General features: G+C 38.3%; 1 protein-coding gene across 2 annotated transcripts in view; it reads left to right on the top strand.

Moving 5' to 3' along the window:
* Positions 1 to 145: 145 nt before the first annotated feature.
* Positions 146 to 22,508, top strand: part of ell (elongation factor RNA polymerase II) — a 35,406-nt gene continuing 13,043 nt past the window's right edge. For both annotated transcript variants that reach the window (XM_086161560.1, XM_086161558.1), the window contains exons 1-2: positions 146 to 302; positions 15,414 to 15,458. In XM_086161560.1, coding sequence (XP_086017686.1) covers positions 168 to 302; positions 15,414 to 15,458 — 180 coding nt within the window. In that variant the 5' untranslated portion in view covers positions 146 to 167. The remainder of the gene's footprint in view (positions 303 to 15,413; positions 15,459 to 22,508) is intronic.

Genomic DNA, 22,508 nt, shown 5'->3' with positions numbered 1-22,508 from the left:
AAATAATAATATTGCATGATGTTGTGGATGTGTGTGTGTGTGTTTTGCCCCTGCACCTCGTCGCCTCCCCCGCCCGGTGGCCGGTTATTGAATATTCATTGGAAAGCAACGGGACTTCCCCGTTTACGGCAGAGTGCATGCGTGCGCGTGGTGGGAACGGTAGCAAGATGGCGGCGCTGAAAGAGGAGCAATGCTACGGACTGTCCTGTGGAAGAGTGAGCAATGGTAGCAATGTCTCCGTCTTTCACGTCAAACTCACTGACAGCGCGCTGAGGGCGTTCGAAGGCTACCAGAGCGGCCAGGTAAACTACCCCTTTTCCCTTCGGTGACATTTTGAATCGCGGTAGAGGCGCGTCCGGGGCGGCAGTGACAGGCGGAGTGAGGTCAGTCCAACACCGCTTGCTCAATCTGCCTTCCAGTTGCGTTTCACGGCCAGCCGGGCTAGCCCGGTCCGGCTCGACCGGGGTCGGCACGATACGTACGTGCTTCTGGAGACGCCGTGCTTCGACTTGTACGAGTCGATGTTCGGTAGCTGCTTAGGTTGAAGCTACACCCTGACCGACTTCACACCGACTGCTCAACACAGTTAGGCGTATTTGTCAAGCTCACCGCTCGGTGCTACTGGATTCATATCGAGCTGCGAGGCTCATTTCCCTGTTTTGTTTTTTTTAAATACGCGATTATAAATCGGCGCGGCAGCTACAAGAACAGTTTGGTTGATAACGGTCCAATCGGAGAATGTCTCCCGATGAAACCAAGTGAACATCTGCCCCTGCTTGTGGATCAGACGTTTCCGGAAAGTTTGTTAAGCTGTCAAAACAACCTGGCAAAGCTGGCTAACCGAACCAGCCAGCGGCTGGCCACACATCGGGGCAGCCACCAGGCTCTGGCTATGGAACTTCCCTGGCTAAAGTGGAGCATTGCCGAGGTTGGGTAACTCATCTGTTGACCAAAAAAAGGAGTGAATGCTAGAACTGGCTAGTATTCACGTGAAAGTTCCCACTAAGTGCCAAATGCAATGAACAGAGCCCAACAGTCTTTAGTTGGGCATCAGGGCCTGATCTCTGAGCTGATTTTGCCTGCAGCTTGCTTGGCTTCTTGTGAGGACATAAGTATAACGTTTCAGCTTCTATAAATATTTGACAGGGAAAACCTGGCTGGCCATGAGGAAAGGGCCTTATCTGCTGCTTCAGCGGCTGTGTACATCAGGACTGCAGCTGATAGGTGAAAAACAATAAAGCTGACAGGTAATTAAGTGACGACAATTTTGCAGGACTGTTAATTATAGAAGGATTTGGAATAAACTCTCAAATATTTCACTTCATCGTCCTCTTTTTAAAAGGTTTATTTCAAACATGAAGAGCTATTTATCCAGATGGAGGTTTTGGGTACCTACTCAAGTTCAAAGGTATTTATTGGCAGTTGTGTTGAGGTGCTCAGCACACTTAAAATACATTTCAAATACTCACTTGCTGCATAGTTTTTGTAGTTGACAAAAAAAGAAAAACCTTTTAAGATGAGATCATATAGGGCTGTATGAAGTGGGAGTCACAGCAAATCAATCCAAAGTTGTTTGACCACTCACCTTTAATCAATGATGGTACATTTTTATTACTAGCACAGTGAGATCTTCTCAAATGACTGCGTCCCCAACCACAGGATATGAGACGTCACTTTATGACGAAGAGTGAGATGAATCATTTGTGACTGTCCTCACTCTTGGGCTCCACAGAATTTATCATCAAACTCAAACAGAAGATGTGTTATATCCTAATGTTATGGATTTTCTTAGCTTATTCATTGTACAAAGTGATTGATGAGAAACAAAATTATTGGAATCCATCCAATATTGAGTGAAATGATCAGCAAAACAGCTCCAATTATCCTTCAGGCCAATTGTCTGTGTCAAAGTCCGTCCACGGAAAGTGTGTTGTAGCCACTGACAGCATTGTTTATTATCAGTGTCTTACAACCTCATGAAAAGGATCCCATTCAGTAACGATAGTAATGATAGCACTTTAAAAAAACATTTTCAAATTTGCAAAAATAGCAATTGCTTTTAAAGTTGTGTATAGTTGCCAGCTTATTTATAGGCATGTTTCTAGTCACTGGCCCTGAACCTTTTACAAAGTTGTATGTTTTGAAAAAGTTGAGCAAAGATTACACCAAATTTTGGCCGTTACTCCCCCTGCCCACCACAACCAAAAAGTAATGCTGTTTAATCGGAGAGAAAATTACAGAATTATGTTTTTTTTTTTTAAATGAATAATTTTCAGTCTGATGGAAAGGAATTGAAAATAACTAACTGACCTACTAATTTGTTATTCAAAACCCTCCAAAATTTACAACAGCCTTTGTGGGTCAACTGAATCTGTATCTGTCCCAGAGCCTAAAAGATACTAGTGCCTCATATAACATCAGGGTTTTAGCCTGTGTAGCAACAAACTCTTTCAAACAGTATTCTTCAGATGGAGCGTCATTAACACTAAAGGTTAAAACCACTAAACAGTCAAACATGGGCGGACAGCAGCAGATCCTTGAGTAACAAGAGGACTGTATCCAGCAGTTCAGGCCACTGTGTCCATTGTCCTGATCAGAATCATTGAAGGCAGCAGCCAGGAAGTGGGAGGAGTAAACATATTACAGCACTAAAACCAGATCCCACACGCTGCAACGGGTAGGCAGTGGCTGTAACACAACCTGAGTGAACACCATTGAGAGATTTTTGTATCAAAACAGAACTCCACCACATGATCAAAAAACCCAATTACGCACTATTTCTCAGAGACTTATTGAATCCAATTAGTTGATTTACAATTCTCTGTAGAATCTGACTTTTGAAAGGATCTGAAAATCAGTTCTTCTTCTCTGCTCCAAAATAGTAGTTCCCGGTGGCATCAAAAAGCAACTTCCTTTTTAGGAGGAATAACTATTTCTCAGTTTCTTCCCAGTTGATAGAATTAGTCAAATGGAAAGTTGTGGGTCCTGTTTCAGAGGTTACATTATATTTATATGGGGCTGCGTCATGGACTTTGTTGATGTTACTGTGGATCTGTTCCATGCTCACAATGGTTATGATCATATTTTTTTTGTAAAAAATTGCCGCATTTTCGATACTGTCAAGGACATGGAACAACTCTGAATTTTTTAGAGGGCATTTTCCTGAGATATTTGTTTGAAAATTATTGGAGAAAGTATTGACTGCATTGTTTGAAGAAAGCATGAATCTAGAGAGAGTTTTTTATACGCTTTAAACTTGTATTGCTAGTGGTTGAGAGTAGCTTTCTCTTTGATTAGAGTCCTTGTATCCTAAATTGCTTGGCAAAAATGGTCAATTTATCATAAAATGCATGGGAATGTATAAAATTATTCAGTAACCATCACATTTCAAGGATAAAGTTGGGTCATATTTGACATTTTGACTAAAATGTGAAGAACTATGCATATACAACAGTTTGCACTAAACCCCTCATTTATGGCAGGTCAATTCAAATGCGGTTGCTCCACAGGAATGTTGCCAGGATTTTTTTCCGCGTAAACCATAGTGCCTTCAATTTTTTTAAAATGCCATCTTTTTAATCACAAGTTATTTTAAATCTATGTTGTTGCACAAATTTTAAACGCAAGTAATATGATCAAATTCAGTAAATCCTGTTGGGTAACCCAACACCAATCACCCCCAAGATTCGTGTGAATGAACAAGCTAAATTTGGATGAACTCGGCAGTAGGGTGGTGGGGTTGATTGATGAAATGGATTTGTAAGTGCACTGCCTATATATAAAGTTAAGTTCTTCTCATAAGATTACAGATAATTTGCAAAAGTCCATCCCATGCCTAGGAAGTGGGTTTTAATTTGCTTTTTTCATTGTACAAATTAAATGAAAGGTCAATAATATGTGCTTGTTGCTCAGAGTTTTTTCTTTAGTTTTCAAGCTTCGTCATAAATTAGACACACGCTACAACTTCTTTTGACTTCAATAATTAAATGGTAAAATGTGCACTCTTTGCATGTGCCCTTCAATGCAATTTTGTAGTATGGCAAATTACATTGTCAGTTCAAGTTACCAGTGCTATGATCACTGAAACTATGGCAAATTTGTTATTTTTGTAAGTGATTTAAAATCTGTTGTCAGGGTTGTCTGCTATAGACCTGTGTACTATGAATCAAAAATATTCTACTCTGTGGTTAAATTTACAGTTAAAGGGCCAAATACATTGTATATAACTGGGAAATGCAAACATTGAATAGGCTGTTCGTTGTCGTTCCAGTAAATGCTAACCAAATGCTTAATGTTGCCATAGGAACAACACTGATAAAGGGAGGCTAATGAGTGACATTTATGACTGTTACCATGTGAAACACTTGAGTATTTCTGATTGTGTTGTGTTAAAGGAAATTGCAACATCAGTCATCGAGTGTAAAACTTCAGGGTATTGAATGCTTCCTCTGTGAGACGTGACTGTCAGCTGGTTTCTCCTGTTTGTATGTCAGTGGACAGAGCGAATCAGAGCTCTTGCAGCAGGATCAGAGACAGACTCAGTTTTTTAGTGGCCATGACATAAGCAAGAAAATTAGTAAGATTATTTGAGTGTCATGGAGCTGTCGGTTATGGATCCTGGTGAAAAAGTTTATATTGTATCTGTGGGAGACTTTTGAACATAAAGTTTGAAAGACACCGCAGCGGTTGCTTCAGTAGTTCTTCAAGTTCTCTTTCTGATTGTGTCATTTTTGTATTGTCTGCATGAGTACAAGCTTAATTCTAAAATCAAATATTGTCTTTACTTTAAAAGACCAGTTGTATGTCTAAAATGTTTTGTTCATCTGTTTGCGAGTGTTGTTTCATTATATACGTGAGATTTCGGGTTAAATTGGAATTCAATAATCTTCCATTGACTTAAGTCTTCTTTGGTTCTGTTTAATTACCAAGCACTTTGGTTTCGTATAAGTCATTTCCTTGGAATAGACTGTTACATAATGGTGGACAAGCTACATTATCTACTCTGGTAGGCAGGTATGTCACATTGACGTTCATGAGTGTTTCCAGGAAAGTAGTTTGTTTGTAGGAAAGAAAATACATGTGTCAGTTCCTTAAAGTGATGTGTTGTGAGCTTTTACTGGAAATCATATTGTGGAAAATCAAAAAAAGGTAAATACATTAGTACACAACTAAATGTATGCCCATCTGTTATCAATCTGAGTGTGATGATGATTCATGTCATGTTCATGTCTATTGTAGGAATTCTACAATAAACATTAGACAGCCCTCCTGTGTTTACTTGATGTAACATGATTTTCTTGCGTTTTTGAGCGTTCTGACAAAAACACGAAATTAGGAAGAAATTAATGTCCACAAGTCAGGAGTGTGCGGCGTCTGGATCGCAATGTGTAAACTGAAAGCTCACTGATAGGTCACCAACACATTCCAGTTATCTAGCATGCTAAATATCTGGATCGGCCTGTGACAAACACGAGCTCTGAGAGCCAATGAGAATGCAAGCTGTATTGGAACCCCCCCATTGGAATTGCCTGTAACAAAAGGAACTGTTGTTTCTATCTATCCATTTACAGTACATCCCTGACCAGTATTCCTATACCTAATTCGAAATAAATATTTGATACATCAAAACAATAACCCAAATCTGTTTGACTCCATGCAATTTATTATTTACCTTCTTTTTGCTTGCTGATCATTTCGTAGTGCACAACTTGGATCAATTATGGCCTGGAAGAAGAGACGCGATCTCATTTTTGTTTTTGTGATTTGGTATGTCCTTTTCCTGTTTTTTTACAGCAAAAATGAGGTTTGAGAGAACGCAGACTTGTTTAGGGACATGGATGATCTTGCAATGTGTGCTTGTCATGCTGTGTGTAAACTGTAGTGCCCTCAGAATACATAACAAGACAGCAAATTAAGTTTGAACACTTAACTGAAGTTACAGCCTTTAATGCAGTGCAAATTTGTTTAAATTTCATTCAACAGGGAAAAAATCTTTTCTCCTGCATCCTGCAATTAATTTTTTTTGTCAAGCTTTTTGTCAAGCACAGGCCTCATTGAAAAAAGTAACCTGATATGTAAAAAAACAAATGTTGCCCTTGGGTTTGCTTCTGTTGTCAGTGACATGTCTGTGCTGAATACAACGGGCCTATATTTGCAAACTATTTCACGTGTATTAAAGCTTGCCACTTGAAATAGATATTTCATTATACTGAAGGCACACTTCATTACTGAGACAGGGTGTCAGTTTCCGCTTGTGTACGACATTCCCATGTCGCCATAATCTTCAGATGTATTGGATGTCCTTAATTACCTTAATCAGATGTTGGATTTTAGTGTGAATTGTTAAGTACACAAGAAGAAAAACAGAATTTGAGCATGTCCTTTGACGTGAACTGGCAAGACAGGCCATAACGCTTCCCTTTGATCAGGATGGGCTGACCTCCATCTTACTAAAGATTGTCAACACATATCATACATTTTTGAAAACATTAAACATATAAAATAAAGAATGCCTTTCCTATGGCATGACCGATACTGAACATTTGGAGTTGATACCAAGATTTGAAAGCCGATAATTCAATTTGGACTTCAAACAACAAAAAGAAATGAATATAAAAAGGTGTTAGATATTGTTACAATTCAGATTTAAGAAATATTGCATTCATCGAGACAACTTCAACATCTAAATCAGCTGTCAACAGTAATGTCAATTATATTGATGGTTTTGGATGTGTCTTGTGTAGGGTATTACAGGTTCAAATCTTTAACTTACCGAACAAAAGGAACAATCGTTGCATCGTGTGTGTGTGTGTGCGTGTGTGTGTGTGTGTGTGTGTGAGTGTGTGTGTGTGTGTGTGTGTGCGTGCGCGTGCGTGTGTGTGTGTATGTGTGCATGTGCACGCGTGTGCGTGCGTGTGCGCGTGTGGTTAATGCAATGTGCCCAGTGACCTTTCAATATACTTCTTGGCTCTGATCACCCCTATCTCTCCTTGTGGGAATAATATGGGAAATAATGGATACAACAGAGGGATTCTGTTGCTTGAGGCTGGTCAGCCTGTCCAAGTGCTTTGGTTATTTAAGGAATGCTGACTTTAGTTTCAGTAGATTACAGGACAGGCAACAGAGATGACAACAACCTCTAAAACCAACTATGACACTAAATGTCGCACTGTTCCTTTGTCCTGTGGCAAAATTTCCACAAGTGATCGTGTCAATCGTGTTTCATTGCACACAGCGATGACTTTCAGCATTTTTGCCTGAGATGAGGCTGTGCCCAAGTCACATATGGTTTCAGTCCAGAAGCATGGGTTTTCCTTTTGACCCCTGTTTTAGCTTCATGGCACATGGAAATAAGTAATAGTTGACAAATTTGACCACAATCAGTAAAGTTGAAAACTGTGGACAATCAAGATCTTACTTTATAGTCTGAACGTGCTGGAAAAGTTGCCCTCATAGCTAATAAGAATACCTTTCCTTAGTGAAGCAAATCGCTACCCCCTGTGGGGTTCCACTGCAGGCCACTGCTCCTGGCAAGCCTGCTGTAGAACTAATGGAAGTTTGCCACCTCCTGCAGAGGAATGCTGAATGGAAAAATGCATATTTCTCCAAAACTGCTGGAGTGATTCCAAAACATTTTTTTGAGTTGCGCTCAGGCAAGCTGAAAGAACACTTACAACAAAGGCTTTATAGCAGACTTAAATGTCTTACCATGCAATCTGTATACCTTTTCTAAAAAAGGTGACATGCAAAATAACAATCATCCTCAATCTAGCATATATGAGTTCACCCCCTCCTGATTTGCAGCACATGTTTTATATTCTGATGTTGTGTACACTGGTTGGAAAGTGATTGTAAAAAAAAATAAAGCCTGAGACTTGATGTTTAAAGGTCTACAGCATCAGTTGAGAAATATTCAATTGGGTCAGTCAGATTTTGAGTGCAGACACATGACTGCCAGTAATGTGTGTTTCAGTGCATGCTCGCCCCCTTTTAGTCCAATTAGTTCTCATTTACTATTTGGTCTGATCACTGACAGCTGATGCACTGCACGCACACACATACACACACACACACACACACACACACACACACACACACACACACACACATACACATAGAGTTGTCAAGCTTAAGAGAAGTGTGTCTTTTTGTAAAATGTTGTGTCCAGTACAAATTACATATCTTCTTAATAAGACTTATCAAGAAATACTGCTGATGAGATCACATTCCCACTAATTCACATTAATTTAATTTTTACTGTATCAGATAATTTAGTAAATTGTAGGTCTCTGCATTCAAATTTCTTTGTATGACTGCAGGGCTACTAGTTTATAATATCTAGGGGTTATCCATCTGGATAATCTCGGTGCTAAAAGTGTCATCATTCATCAACTCATCATTCATCAATCAGTGCAAAACTGCAAATATGTGTGCACTCTGCCAAAATGTTTAGGGAGGGACATAGTTCTCAAATAAGTATAGGTAAGGATCATATAAAATGTTCAAGAAATTCATGCCGAAATCTTCTTGTGATAATTGGACTTGAATTTCTTCACTTGGGGTCATGTGTGTATTCGAGGACACAGCAACGTATGAAACCCTGAAACAGGATCCGACCACAGATACAAGAAGAAAGTGGTCAGCTGTCTACGGCATCTAGAAAAAGATGTGACTTTTGACAAACCACTTTATTATAACTGTACCCCGAAGAAACCATGCCTTGCATTTACAGACTCCTGAAGACTGACAAGGAGTGAGCTCCTCTCAGACCCATCATCAGCAGCATCAACTCTGTCACATTCAATATCAACAAATATGTGGCAAAGATTTTGTCAGTTTTGGATGGCAGCACCACATCCCAAATTCACAGGACTTTGACAGTTAAGTCAAGCAGATCAGGCAGGACCTGGATGAAACAATGGGGCCGTACGATATTACCTTTCCGTTCACCCGTATCCCCACATCAGATGCAATAACAGCAGTAGGGAACACCTCTGTAAGTACAACACCCTAATAAACGGAACAAAACTCACCACAGATCACACCTGGACCCTACAGGACCTTTGTCTACAGATCACCTATTTCCGGTTCAACGGCGATTTTTATTGGCAAAATCATGGATGCGCCATGGGCTCGTCTCGATCCCCCCAGAGTGGCAAACTTGTACATGGAGGAGGTTGAGAGCAAGGCCTTCTTTCAGGGGAACACCACAAAGTCACTGGTTCAGGTATGTAGACAACACATGGGTCAAGATCAAGAAGAATGAGGTAAAAGTGTACCACTCAACTCAACATGATTGACACCCACATCAGATTCACAAGGGAGGATGTCACTGCTGACAAAGTCCCTTTTGTTGGATTGTTGGATTCACGCCCAACAGGACAGAATCCTGGACATCAAGATTTACAGGAGACCAACACACGCCGACCATTATTAACTTTTGACTCACACCAGCCACTTGAGCACAAACTAGGTGATATCAGAACTCTACACCACTGAGCCAAGAACATCCCATCAACCGCCGAAGGCAGCAAGACCGAGGTACAACACATTAGGAAAGCTCTGAGATCCTGTGGTCACCTTAATTGGGCCTTCAGCAAATCAGAAACCACCAAATACAGGAACATAGAACAGGAGGAAGATAAACGATTTCAGGTGGAGAAATTCAAATCCATTTGCCACAACAAGATTTCGACATATATTCACCATGACCTGGATGACGTCCAAGAAATGTTTCTTTGATTAAAAGACTTATCCTCTACCAAACTATCAGCCTTACTTATATATACTTTATACCTCTTCTCAGTACACAGAAATTCTTTATATTCAATTAACTACATATGACTGTCATATAATGCTTCTGTTTTACCTGAACGGTCAAGTAACTTTTGGATTTTCCCCAAATATGAAACAACAAAGAGAAAAATTTGAATGTGGAACCATGCCGTGATGGTTCCTTATCTGTTTTTTTTTTTTTTTTTTACACATGTAGCTAATGATAACATAACAGGATCAATAGAAAAGCCCACTCAACTAAAACCAGAATGTAATTTACAGGAGTGTCATGTAAACACTGCAATGAGGCTAAAATTACTCTAAAACTTTCTAAGTCTGTCAGGCATTGGCCATTCAAACATTGTTGAGCAATGGTAATCCTAAGTAGAAAGGCCAGAATTGACACAGTGTGTTTTGTAACATTGTATTAAACTAACAAGAAACTGACAGCACACTGTAAACTAATGTGCGGTAACCTCAGTAACAATAATTCAAGCCATTAATAATATGTATCATATGTTAGCATTTATGCAATTAGTTACAAATTCTATTAGGTTTACACTACCTCAAATAAAGAAGGGTAACTCAGTTTCCAGCAGTTTGGCATTGAACCCGTTGTCTGTGGGTGTGTGTAATCTCCTCTACCACCTACTCTAATCCAGCCTTCACTGTTTTGTATACATAATTCTTGCAAATGACTGCATAGTGGATGTTGAAGGGCTGAACATTCCCTGGGCTGTTTCCAGCAGATAAACTCTGTCCCATAGCCTTATCTAAGGCTAGGTGCTGAATGTCCGATCAACAAATTGTGTATTTGCACTTGATTTCTTTCCTTTCACATTCCAACCTTAATTGTAAAAATGGGTATTTAGTAAAATATAATTAAATTATTGAATTCTAATTCTCCTTTCCAGGCTTTTATTCAATTTGAAGAAATAAATGTCTGTCTTTACCATCAAATTGGCATTTTTTGGTGTCTTGTCTGCTCATATCATCACTAGATGATGATCAGTTTTGCCTGGTCCATTTTGACCTCTCCATCATTCAAGTTTTGGATTGTAATGTAAATGTAGACAGCTTTTAGAGGTCAGCACGGAGACAGTAGTCTTTCTACTGGTGGCTTTGCCCACCTCCAACATAGAGGGACTTTATATATTAGCCAGGGTCTTTTTATTTAAGCCCACTTTTACTTTTATTATTATCCAGATGCTCTGTGTGGTTTGTCTTCACTATTTCCTGCCCAGACAGGACTGCTCTCAGAAAAATTTAAACAGACTGCTGAAGGGTATGAGCAATCACTACCTTTCACAGCCATCCTAAAGAAACAAATTGGTTATGGGTGCCAAAGGGAAACTGCCTGCTTTTCAGTATCCAGTGTGGGTTCTCAGTCGGGAACTTTGAATATGACTTGGACTCAGAACATTCTAGATAATGGTGATGGGATAATTGAACAATTTGGCATGAAGTATTTGTGTTGTAATGATAGGGATGGGGTAATGTAATAGTCAATACATTAATATTAAGTGGTCACAATGTTTTGTGTATAGTGACTATACTCTCTGTGTTCCACCAGTTAGTGATTGGTTATACCATCTTGTTAACTTTTAGTATCTATGGATCTCACTTGAGCCATTATGGGCACAATATATAGATCTGTGACATTGAGTCCAATCCGTAGAAAATGAAAAGACCTGAAACTGATACCATGCTAGGATAAGTGTTTGAAAATATAGGCTCACACTATGATTCAAGTAGGACCTAAACAGTGATGGTTCAGTGTGAGTTTCAGGACATCGGTCCATTTCAGTTTTGCAGAACGCAGGGTGTAAGAGCTTTTTATAGCCCGCAGTGGTGGAGCATCTCATCAGTGAAGCACTAACTACAGTACAACAGACATTTGGAATTGTACAGTGCTCTTTTCTTGTCCATCAACTACATCAACAGAGAAATCCTCTGGAAATTTAACACAAGTGAGAATGTTTGTATTTGTTGGACCTATATAATGCAGTCAGCCTGCATTGAGAGGGTGCAAAGAGGCTTAACTAGCTCAGGTTTACCTCGCTTATAGGCTCTATGATACTTTTTGTTCTTGTTAAAAGTCTGGAGAAATTGTAATTACACCTAGACTTTTACACCATGTGTACATGAATAAATATATTTCGGTTTCAATTTCAAGAGACGATCCCAGATTGAAAAGGCTGTTCTAAAACAGTACCCTTCCAACCTACCATGCAATCAGTAATTTTGGAAAATAAAATATTTTAGTATACATTTGCTCAGGGAATTAATAAAAGCTTGATACACGATTACTTGATAAGGTTCGCTGTACCAAAATGTGATCATTTCTGTTGTATTATCTGCAAAAAGGATGTAAATTAATGCAATGCCCAGCTGATCTCCTGTTCTATTGCTGGTGGGCTGTGTGTGGGAACATCCATGGCCTTGTCATCGATCTGCGGTCAGGACCTGTACTCTGTCCCTAAGGTTAGCTCAGTGGAACGTTCTGGGCTCAGGTCCCAGAGAATAGTGACAGGTCAGCAGCCTATTCAAATGAACAGGCTGAGGGTAGCAATATGTTAGCAGAACTAGGTTGGGGGAGGGGGAGGGTATAGAAGTGCTAAAACTGGTGCTCTGTTAAACATTGTAGCGGTAGACCAAGAAGTGTGGCTCCATGAAAGGTCTGGTGTTACCGGATAGGTTTCTTGCATACAGTCCTAATCCCATACATGTGAGCACACATTCCTGGCAGATTGATGTGTGAAATATCACACTTCCTTCTCGCCTTAAGACTTTTTGGGGCACCCAAAGTTATTTCAGTTATTCAGTTTTATTACATCATTAATGACACTTCATCTTGTGGAGTGCATTAATATTTGTATGTTATATATTAATATAAGATAATGCAATTTATGTATTAGTATTGGATTCAAATGTAAACCTGTAAAACTTTCAAACAAAAGTAAGAGGATGAAGGACATTCAGAATCCACCTCTGTAAACCACAACAGTGCTGTCAAATAAGGTCAGCCAAAATAGAGATATCAATAACCTTAAAGGGTGCTGGCATGGAAAAACATTTGATTTTGGAGAAAAAAATGTTGACAGAACAAACAAATTAAGTAATGTCCAACATACTCACATTTTCATTTGAGAATATTGTTCTCTGTGTGTGAAGTAACTACTTGTGCATTGATGATTTATACAATTTTGTGACTTGGAAATATTAATCATTCATAAATTACAGTTTAGTCAATAATCTTATTCATACAGTTTCAGTCTTTTTCCTCCTCTAGTGACCAAATTGCAATGTAATTAGACTTTTGGACTGGACTCTCCTGCATCATAATCACATAGTGAATGCTCTGTTATTCCCTTCAACTTACATTCCATTTTTTAGCACTAAAAGTCATCTTGTCTACTTCTGTCTTGAAAAATGCTGTGCAGTTCAGGTCTGGGTGAGAGACTGCAGTTTGGACGGTTGTTGGCATACGGTATTGCAGATTCATTTTATTCACACTGTATATATAACTTTTAATATTATGTGGGAGCATCTGTATGGTATGTACAGCATATTACTACTAGTCAACTGAAACTATCTTTGTCATGCTGGTATCTACTGGCCATCACTATTTCTTACATTATCATAAATTGCAGTACATAAACCAGTTACCAGAGGTTGAAGATTAGATGTGTGCATTTTGTTTATTTGTTTTTGTTTGTTTACGAAGCAGAAACACAACTAGAGTAAGAAAATATTTTCTTTATACTGACAGAAAGAACTGAAGAAACCTCTTAGATGAGGGGTGGTCTTCAAGTGAAATAATTCAAGTCCAGTTGCCATGAGAAGAAGGTTTCAACAAGAATTCAGACTAATAGACTTTCTGTATGGTATTAGTTTAAAAATACAACACTGTGTACATGAGTCGAAAAACATATCAGTTACTAGATGTGTTAATGGACTTCATCAGATTGTGCAATTAAATGTTGCTAAACTGGCTGCAAATTAGTATAGAGCATGCTTTAACCTTAGTAAGACAAACTAATTCCTAGGGGGGCTTGCAGAACTCACAATCTCCAGGCTTCAAACCCAGAATGTTAGTGTTAACTTTGCTGGCAAGGTTTAAGGATTTACACAGCCTTTTTACACCCCATGACATGAATAAACTGCCATTGCTCAAAAAAAGTCCACACCATACAGAAGTGCTATAGAGATATTTCATCTTCATAATACTCCACTGTAACAGTTAAGATGGCCCTCCAGCAACATAAAGTTGCAAATGTAAGAATATGATGTTTTCTCACTAGCAAGTCATTTTGATTGCTGAAGTCTGAATTACTTACATTAAGCAAAGGGAATCCATTTGGCCTCAGATATCCCATGCAAACCCGTTATCAACGCTTGGTTTATCACCAGCTCATATTTGAATTGGGCCATGTGACTTGTGTTGATTTGGCTTTAGATCAAGTTTAACAGAGGACAGAAGCTCACCAGTATTAGTGTGTATGCTTCATAATTCTGGGTCACAATCAGACAGTAATACTAACCGTGTTGTGTCTCTAATTGGCATGGTCTTCCTTAAACTTCTTCCTTCCTCACTTGATCACATTGAATTCAATGTAGGGAGCGTCAAGGAGGAAAAGCCAAACTGAGTTTGTCTTTGGAATCATGAATATATGAATTGCCTCTTGTCTGTTTTGAAAACTAATTATATTCAGGGCTTTGTTTACAATCCATAATTTTTTGATCCTATGTTCACTGTAGTTTCTGTTGACTCACGTGTAGAGGTACTGCTTATACAAAAAAGCTTAAGGCTACTAGTACTACCATCGGTTCATGTGTTTCATTTTTCAAAGTACCTTCGTTGTCAGTTGCCCCAAAAAATTATAATACTAGGAAATTAAGTAACTGAAAGAAATGCAGACGTCAACCAAATAAGTACAAAAGATCTAATATTTCCTACTAAAAGCAAAGTGAAACCTTTTATTGTAATTTTATTTCTGTATCTAGTGCGATATAGGGGAAAGCGAACTTGTTAGATATCCCGTAGTTTCATTTTAAATGGACAGTTCCCAGATGTAGCATGTTTACAATAGATTATTCATGAATTTGTCAGTGACCAAGAAAGAAGTATTGTGAAATTTGTCTTGAGAATAAGGACAATACAGTCTTTCTTAAGAATTTCTCTTTTGCATCCCTTATTCACATTGTATCGCAAAGTCAGGAAACCATGACATTTTGACCTTTTGCTATGGGTTTTGATTGTGAATTAGAAGAATGCATATTGCACAATTGAAATTCCAATTTAGATTGTAAATTATGTGTTAAAGACTGTTTTACGTCAGTTGCACTGTCAGCCTAGTATAAAATGGTTTTATCTCGGAGCGACACGCTTAGTGAGATTACCTGGTCTGATATCAAAACAATGAAAAGCAGTGCCTTGACCACCTTATATATTGTGGGAGTTTAAACCATAGGGTGCTGTTGAGTTAAGTTAATAGGTAGTTTCTGTCTGTCGTTCAATGATTAAATATGTATTTCATATGGAACCTTTTAAAATCCTGATTTGAAGCATCCATTAGTAAGATAATTTGTACAGTTTTTTGATGTTTTTACCAATGTTGTTATCTGTCTTTTCACAGGTCGTATCATCGCAACCATTGGTCAAGTTCAATGGAAACCAAGGGGTAAGAGCCTCTTTAACCATTACCTCTCATCTTTTCACTGGCCCCTGATCCCCTTGATATATAATTAAAACGTATTATTTTTCAGTTTTAAACTGCCAGTGGAAAGACGCTTGATACTGTTTTCCAAGCTTTCACAAGTTTGTATATTGTTTTTTTTTGTTTTTTTTTGTTTTTTTGTATTTGTTATGTTTGTATGTCTTTCTTCTGTTATCTCCAGTTAGGCCCAGAAAAATTTGGATAGTGACTTAAGTTTTGTTATTTTAGCTGTTTATGAAAACAGTTTCAGGATACAATTATATTATCAATGTGGGCTTAAAGTTCATACTCTCAGCTTTAATTTGAGAGTATTCACATCCAAATTGGAAAATTGAAGAACACTCCCCAGGAAGTAGATGTATCAGTATCTAAGTCTACAATAAAGAGAAGACTTCATGAAAGTAAATACAAAGGATTCCCCACAAGGTACAAACCGTTAATCAGCCTCAAAAATAGAAAGGCCAGAATTGACTTTGCCAAAATTCACCTGAAGATGCCAGCCCAGTTCTGGAACAGCATTCTTTGGACAGATGAGACTAAGATCAACCTGTACCAGAGTGATGGGAAGAAGAAAGTTTGGAGAAGAATTGGAACAGCTCATGATCCAAAGCATACCACATCTTCTGTAAAACACGGCAGAAGCAGTGTGATGGCATGGGCATGCATGGCTTCCAATGGCGCTGGGTCAGTTGTGTTGATGATGATGTGACAAAAGGCAGAAGCAGCCAGACGAATGCTGAAGTGGATAGGGATATACTTTCTGCTCACATTCAACCAAATGCAGCAATGTTGATTGGATGCCACTTCACAGTACAGATGGACAATGATCCAAAACATGTTGCAAAAGCAACCCAGGCGTTTTTTTTAAAGCAAAGAAGTGGAATATTCTGCAATGGCCAAGTCAATCACCAGATCTCAGCCCAATTGAGCATGCATTTTACTTGCTCAAAACAAAATTTAAGGGAGAAAGACCCACAAACAAGCAACAACAGAACAACCTACAATTCCTACATGTTTAATCATATATTTTTGTTCCACCCCTTGAATTGAACCTTAAAATCTTCAGTTGAATTCTGTTGTAGTTGTTTTACTTCAAATCCAATGTGTTGGCATTCAGGCCCCAAATTATGAAGATTCTGTCACTGTCCAAATATTTCTGGGCCTAACTGTATGTAGCAAGCATTAGGGAATTTAATGTAACAGAAATGAAAAAAAAGCAGTAAAAGTTGACCGAACATTCCTTTGCCATGACTGTGAAAAGAGAGTTTCACAGCGCAGTGATGGGTCCACTTACACCCTTTTACACCCTTATAGAATGATGAACTTTTTGCCATCAGTGTTTTAGCTTAGTGCACTAACTATATATGTATATATATATATATAAAATATATATATATTTTTTTTATTTTTTTTTAAGATTTCCTACCTTTTATTTTCCTGTACTCTGTGGTGAATGCCAATTACAAGAGGGGCTCCTCAACACTTCATGTTTAATGACTGTGTAAATATAAAGATGTATAAATATAGTTTTTGATTTTCCTCATCTTTTAAGTAGGATCTAATCGCAGTTTGTAGTTTTACTAAAAGGCGTCACTAACTGAATGTCTGTATAATATTGGTAATATGAATATATGAAAGCAAATATATATATATGTAGAAGTCTTAAGTAATTCAATACACTTCTTCAAAAACCTTCAATCAGAGACTGCCTCTTTTCACTACCTGTATCCTTTCCCTAATGACATTGACATACTTGTGCCAAATGCCTTCGCTAAAAAGGGATGTATTTTGCATAAAAAAGCACGGTTCACCTGAATGGGTCTGGCATTCTAATTGCCTACTTGTCTTGGTGCACATTTGGCTTAACATTACACCAGTACATTAATCTCAATGGGTTTCCTTACAACTTAATATTCCTTTTATACCCATTTATCCTTTTCTAATTTTTCATATCATTTTCAATAAAAAAAACTTTTCCTTTTGCAGCAAATCCTAAATAGGGGACTGGGAATTCACTTCTTCATTGTGTGTGGGGTAGGTTGCAGCGGGATTTATTTATGGTCTCTAATAGTCATTTGAATACATAGAACACAATAATTCTCCATAAATTGTAAGTAGCAGGGAAAGAATTTCACTAATCTGTTTTAGTGCAAATGACAGGGGTCAGTAAACTGGTCTGTATCATCTTCTAACCACTTCATTCTGACCACACTACTTTGGAAAATGGACCAAGTGCCCCTCAATATCAGTTGAAAACCCACCAAATCACAATCAATAGTTCTGGCTGTTCTAGTGTTCTACAACGTCTCATCTGCCATTATTCTAAAATGAACTGAGAGATACCAAAATTTGATATATCTCTATGAATTGATCTGCTGATATCAGGCTACATGCCAGTTACTGAGGGACTCGCACGTTAGTCATTTGAAAAGCTGCCTGAAAGTGTTAAAATGTACTAACCAGAATTTATTTGTTACTTTGTATATTTATACATACATCTTTTTCTTTTCCACTTCTGTTCTCCTAATAAAAATACAGTAGCTGACAATTTTTCTCATTAAACAAATTAACAAGGGTTTTTACAGCTTCATTTTATTAGGCCTATTCCTCAGCGAGAACGACTGATACCCATTACCGTATTTTATTTGTCTGTGATGTCACTGGTGTTCATGATTGCCATTCACAACACAGATGTAAAGAAAAATTTCTTGAATATTGTTCATCAAGACTGAGAGGTGCATGGCACAAACAGTTATGTGAACAGTAGACAGACAGCCAAAGAGCTCAGATGTCCAACGATGCCTTAAGCTGGCAGCTGCACCATTATGTAATGTGGTGTTCACCTGTTCTGCCAGTCTAAGCCTTTACTATTCATTCCGCCTCATTGTACTCTTAGTACATGCATATCTTCATTTTAAATGCAAGACATAGCTTAAACTGAAGTGTTGCTTAAGGATACACTTCATCCAGCATACCCCCAAATTAAATTAACATTTATTGTTTTATGTGCATGTTATAATAATTTGAATTGGACCATATTTTTATGTACTTTTTATTTTTAAGCAAACAAGTCTTTCCGGGGGGGGGGGGGGTATTGAAGCTGTCATCTCTCTCTCAGCCTTTGTCTTTTCCTTGTTAAATGTGCTGCCAGCTAAGAGATTCTGCCTTTTGTCTCCCACAAATTTCTTTTTGAACATGACCGTCTAAGTACAAAAAGTCAGTACAGTGAACCTGCAAGTGGCTCATTCAATCAATTACTATTCTGTATTATAAGCTTGGTTTGGGAACAAATGTTTTCGATTCATCAAAAACATGTAACTGTGAAGATCACAGTTTGTCTGAGGTAATAAATTAACCAAATTATGTAGCAGATGGTCAGCTGTCACAGGAACAAAGTCCACCCATTTGACAGCTATCAATTTAAAATTAATCTGTCATCGCTCTGTATGAACTATGACAAAGTGTGAACCCCAGCCAGTAATTTTCCTCAGTGGAGGAGGTGAAACAGAAAGATCCCATAACACTGATGCCTTTTGCCAATCATCAATGTCTACTAAATCTCTCATTTATGAGGGCCGTTCAGTGTAATAGTCACGGTCATATTGTACTGTTTGCTGGTAAATGATCAAGCTGTCCATGTTGAGGTGCATTGATGTCAGCTGGTACTCATCAGTTCTCCTCTATCTGTCCTAACCGCAGACCTCCCACTGACTTTTCTCTATATCTCTTTACACCATTTATCGTTGTACTTCACATAATGCCATATTTTGGAAATATACAAGGTCTTTTTCATATTTTTTTCCGAGCTTTTTGGCCTTTTTTCTACTGTTAGTAGATAACAGATGAAATATGACTCCATCATTGAGCAGGATCAGCATTAGGGGCTTGGGTCCCATATACAGTATATCTGTTTGAGTGGATTTCTCTGTTCCTTTGCTCATTTTGTCTCCTCTGGACTTAGAAAGATTACTAGAGTAACTATGAGGGCAAGCGACTCCAGCCTGAAAAAGGGCTTTGTTTGCTAGATGCCATACTGAACAAGATGAGTAAAGACGGGTTGGTTAGACAGCCCATTTGAAAATCCATTTGTACTTTTACCAAAGCTCCAAAGAAGTTGTTTGTAGAAAAGGTGTTACCATTATTCAGTATTAAAGCAATCTTGCAATCCTTGCAGTGCTTATTTTATTTTGCTGTTCAACTTCATCCATTGTTATAAGTCACATTTTTGGCACCAGCAAGCTGATCTGTGTATTGGCCTTCAGATGCTGTTCCAATTATAACTTTAAATTTTCCACTGAAAGTGACATAAAAGTTATTTTAATTGTTACATTCAGTAATGTGAATAAAACTACAAGATTCTCAAGTTATTAATACCAAGTCTTTGAGGTTTTGTCATGGTAGAATTAAACAAATATATGTTTTAGATATTTTAACTGGTTTGTTGAAATAGATCCTAAAAGCCACCTCATTCTCTTCTCACTCAACAATCCTCGACATTAGGAGTCAATGAGTCAACAAAGTCATTCCATTGTGGGCTGCCTCTAAGTCACTTTATCCATCTCGTAATAATCCCAGAGTGTATGCATCAATCTCCCTTGTCTCTGTAAAAACATTTAGGTATTATTCCATACCATAGAACAATAGACACTTTATATCAGTCACGCCACATAAATGGTGGCTCAGTGTAAGGTGAAACAACCTGAAAAGGTGTGGTCACCTCATGTCTATGTGGGTGAATGAGGAAATACTTCTTAAATTATCACCACAGCATTAGTGGTCCAAAAACCTCCACGAGGTTCCACAAAGTATGTTAAATGTATTGAGTTTGTCATTTTGTCATCTTAGATTCGTATGGGCTTATGATCTTCTTACCAGATTTATTTTTCCGTCTTTAGTATGTAGACTATAGCAGAGTAACTGTCTGATGTTATACTGGAGTATTGCAAATGGAGGGCAAATAAAAAACGTTTATTTATAGTTTACCTAAATATAGTTGACCACCTGCAGTCTTCACATGTGCTGAAACCTTTAGTAAATAGAGTTTAGGTGTCTGCTGTGCTACTGCATATAAGGACTCATTCAGGAAGAGCCAGTCTGCCCCAGCTTCCTGACTGATCACAGCATTAGCAATGAACAGATCCACAGACCCTAGATCTGCACTGGGTTTGCACAGCCAATTTGTGTATTCCTCATTTCTTTCAAGGCAATGTGTCTGGTAAAAAAAGCTCTAAGCTGTATTCAGAAAAGCTGAGCTGAGCAAAAGCACATCACCCAGACCTCACCTATAAATAAAGGCCTAAGATGTGATTTCACTGCTTGTCTTGGGGTTATTTTATAAGTGTTATTCCGAAATCAGTTCCTAAGACTGTGAAATTAACAGCTGTTTCTGATCATGTGATCCAGAGCTTTGTATCCACAAATGACATTGGGTAGTGCAGTGCAACTTCCTCACAAAGATCGAATGACCTTATTCAATGAAGGTCATGGAGTTGTCCCATTGAACCCAAATCCGATCTTCAACTGTATTCCCCAATGGATGATATGCACTCAATACCCATGGCGAATTTCCACCTATCATCCACCCCATGTTGTCAGAGCCCTGACCCTCACTGTGGACAAAAATTCGCATCATTAAATCCTTCTCCAAAATCAAGGCAAACATCAATGTTGCTTGGTGTCTGCAAAGTAGTGGTCAAAATAGAAATTATGATTTTAAAAAAGCTTCCCCTGGCATACAAGAATCCATCGAATGGTTGATTTAGTTCAGTGAATTCTGTTCAGACCTCAAATAACAGTCTGATAAGGGCTTCCTGTGGGGAAAACAGGAATGCCAGCAAACCTGTCTCACATGGCTACAAAGTCATCATCAGGACTGTGCTTCAAACACCACTCTATTTCAGCTATACCAATAGCAGGTCCACAGCATTCATAAGAATGCAAGCTATGAATTCTCTGATCCTGAACTTCTGCATTTATAAAACCTCTGTGGGCATGCTGTTATTTGGCTGGAAAGTGAACATTGCAACTGAAGAAATTTGCTGATTTTACACGCAGGCTTGCAACACTCTAACTGTCTTCCTTGTTGACATTTAGAATCTGTTGCAGTGTGATGTGGGTGACATTGAGGATTTGTGGTGTACTTCTGACCCCATCACAAGAAACAGCTGTGTTGTTAATCGGCACATGATATTCCACATTTGCGCAACAGATGGATATCTTGTCAAAAATGAAATGCTAACAAGTGCTGATCTGGACAAGTGTATGGGTAAAATCCAAGAGAATACTATCTCTGTACACAGAAAGCAAATCTTTGAGTAAGCACCTAAAAAATTAAATTTGATTGCAGAAATTGAAGTGGAAATATGGAAAACTCGAATGTCAACAAATGCAACCACTGCTCTCACATGCATAAATGTCAAATAATATTTTCGTTCTTTTTTTTTTTACTCAAAATGCTACCATTTTATCATATGAATGTCTTTTATTGTAAAAACTTGCTAATGGTATTTGGCATTTTGGCTGGGTAAGGTTATTCCTCTTCCTCTATGATTTCCTTAATGAAGCGCCTGTATTATAGGTAGAAGATAATTATACAGAATTGAGGATGATATGCAAAGCTGTGTTAAATTAATGATACTTTATTGGTTCCCCAAAGGGGGAAATTCATGTGTTTTAGCATCAGGTGCTGCAAGTAGCTGCCATCTTTCAGCACCATCTTAAAGCCCAGAGACAAAAAAAACACCTATTGTTGTCCTACTGTAAACCCCATGCATATCTTAATATCGTTAATGCTGTAGTTTGTACACTCAGTGCCTGTGTTTGAAGAAGAGAAGGAACATTTCTTCAGCTCCATGCTTCTAATGCCAGCAAGTAAATGTCTGGGGAGTGGCTCCTGTACAGGTTTGCCTACTCATCAAAGCTTGAATTGAACACTTCAGATGAAAACAGGTTGTGTGTATTGCACTTAGTTTCTAGATTAGGAAATATAAGGCTATCTAAAATGTAGAGGGGTTT

This window comes from Fistularia commersonii, chromosome 16 (assembly GCF_037954325.1).
Source record: "Fistularia commersonii isolate RoL2024-O1a breed Wild chromosome 16, RoL_Fcom_v1.0, whole genome shotgun sequence".
Classification (NCBI taxonomy): Eukaryota; Metazoa; Chordata; class Actinopteri; order Syngnathiformes; family Fistulariidae; genus Fistularia; species Fistularia commersonii.
Note: the sequence above shows the minus strand (reverse complement) of the source record. Positions and strands in the feature narration are given on the sequence as shown.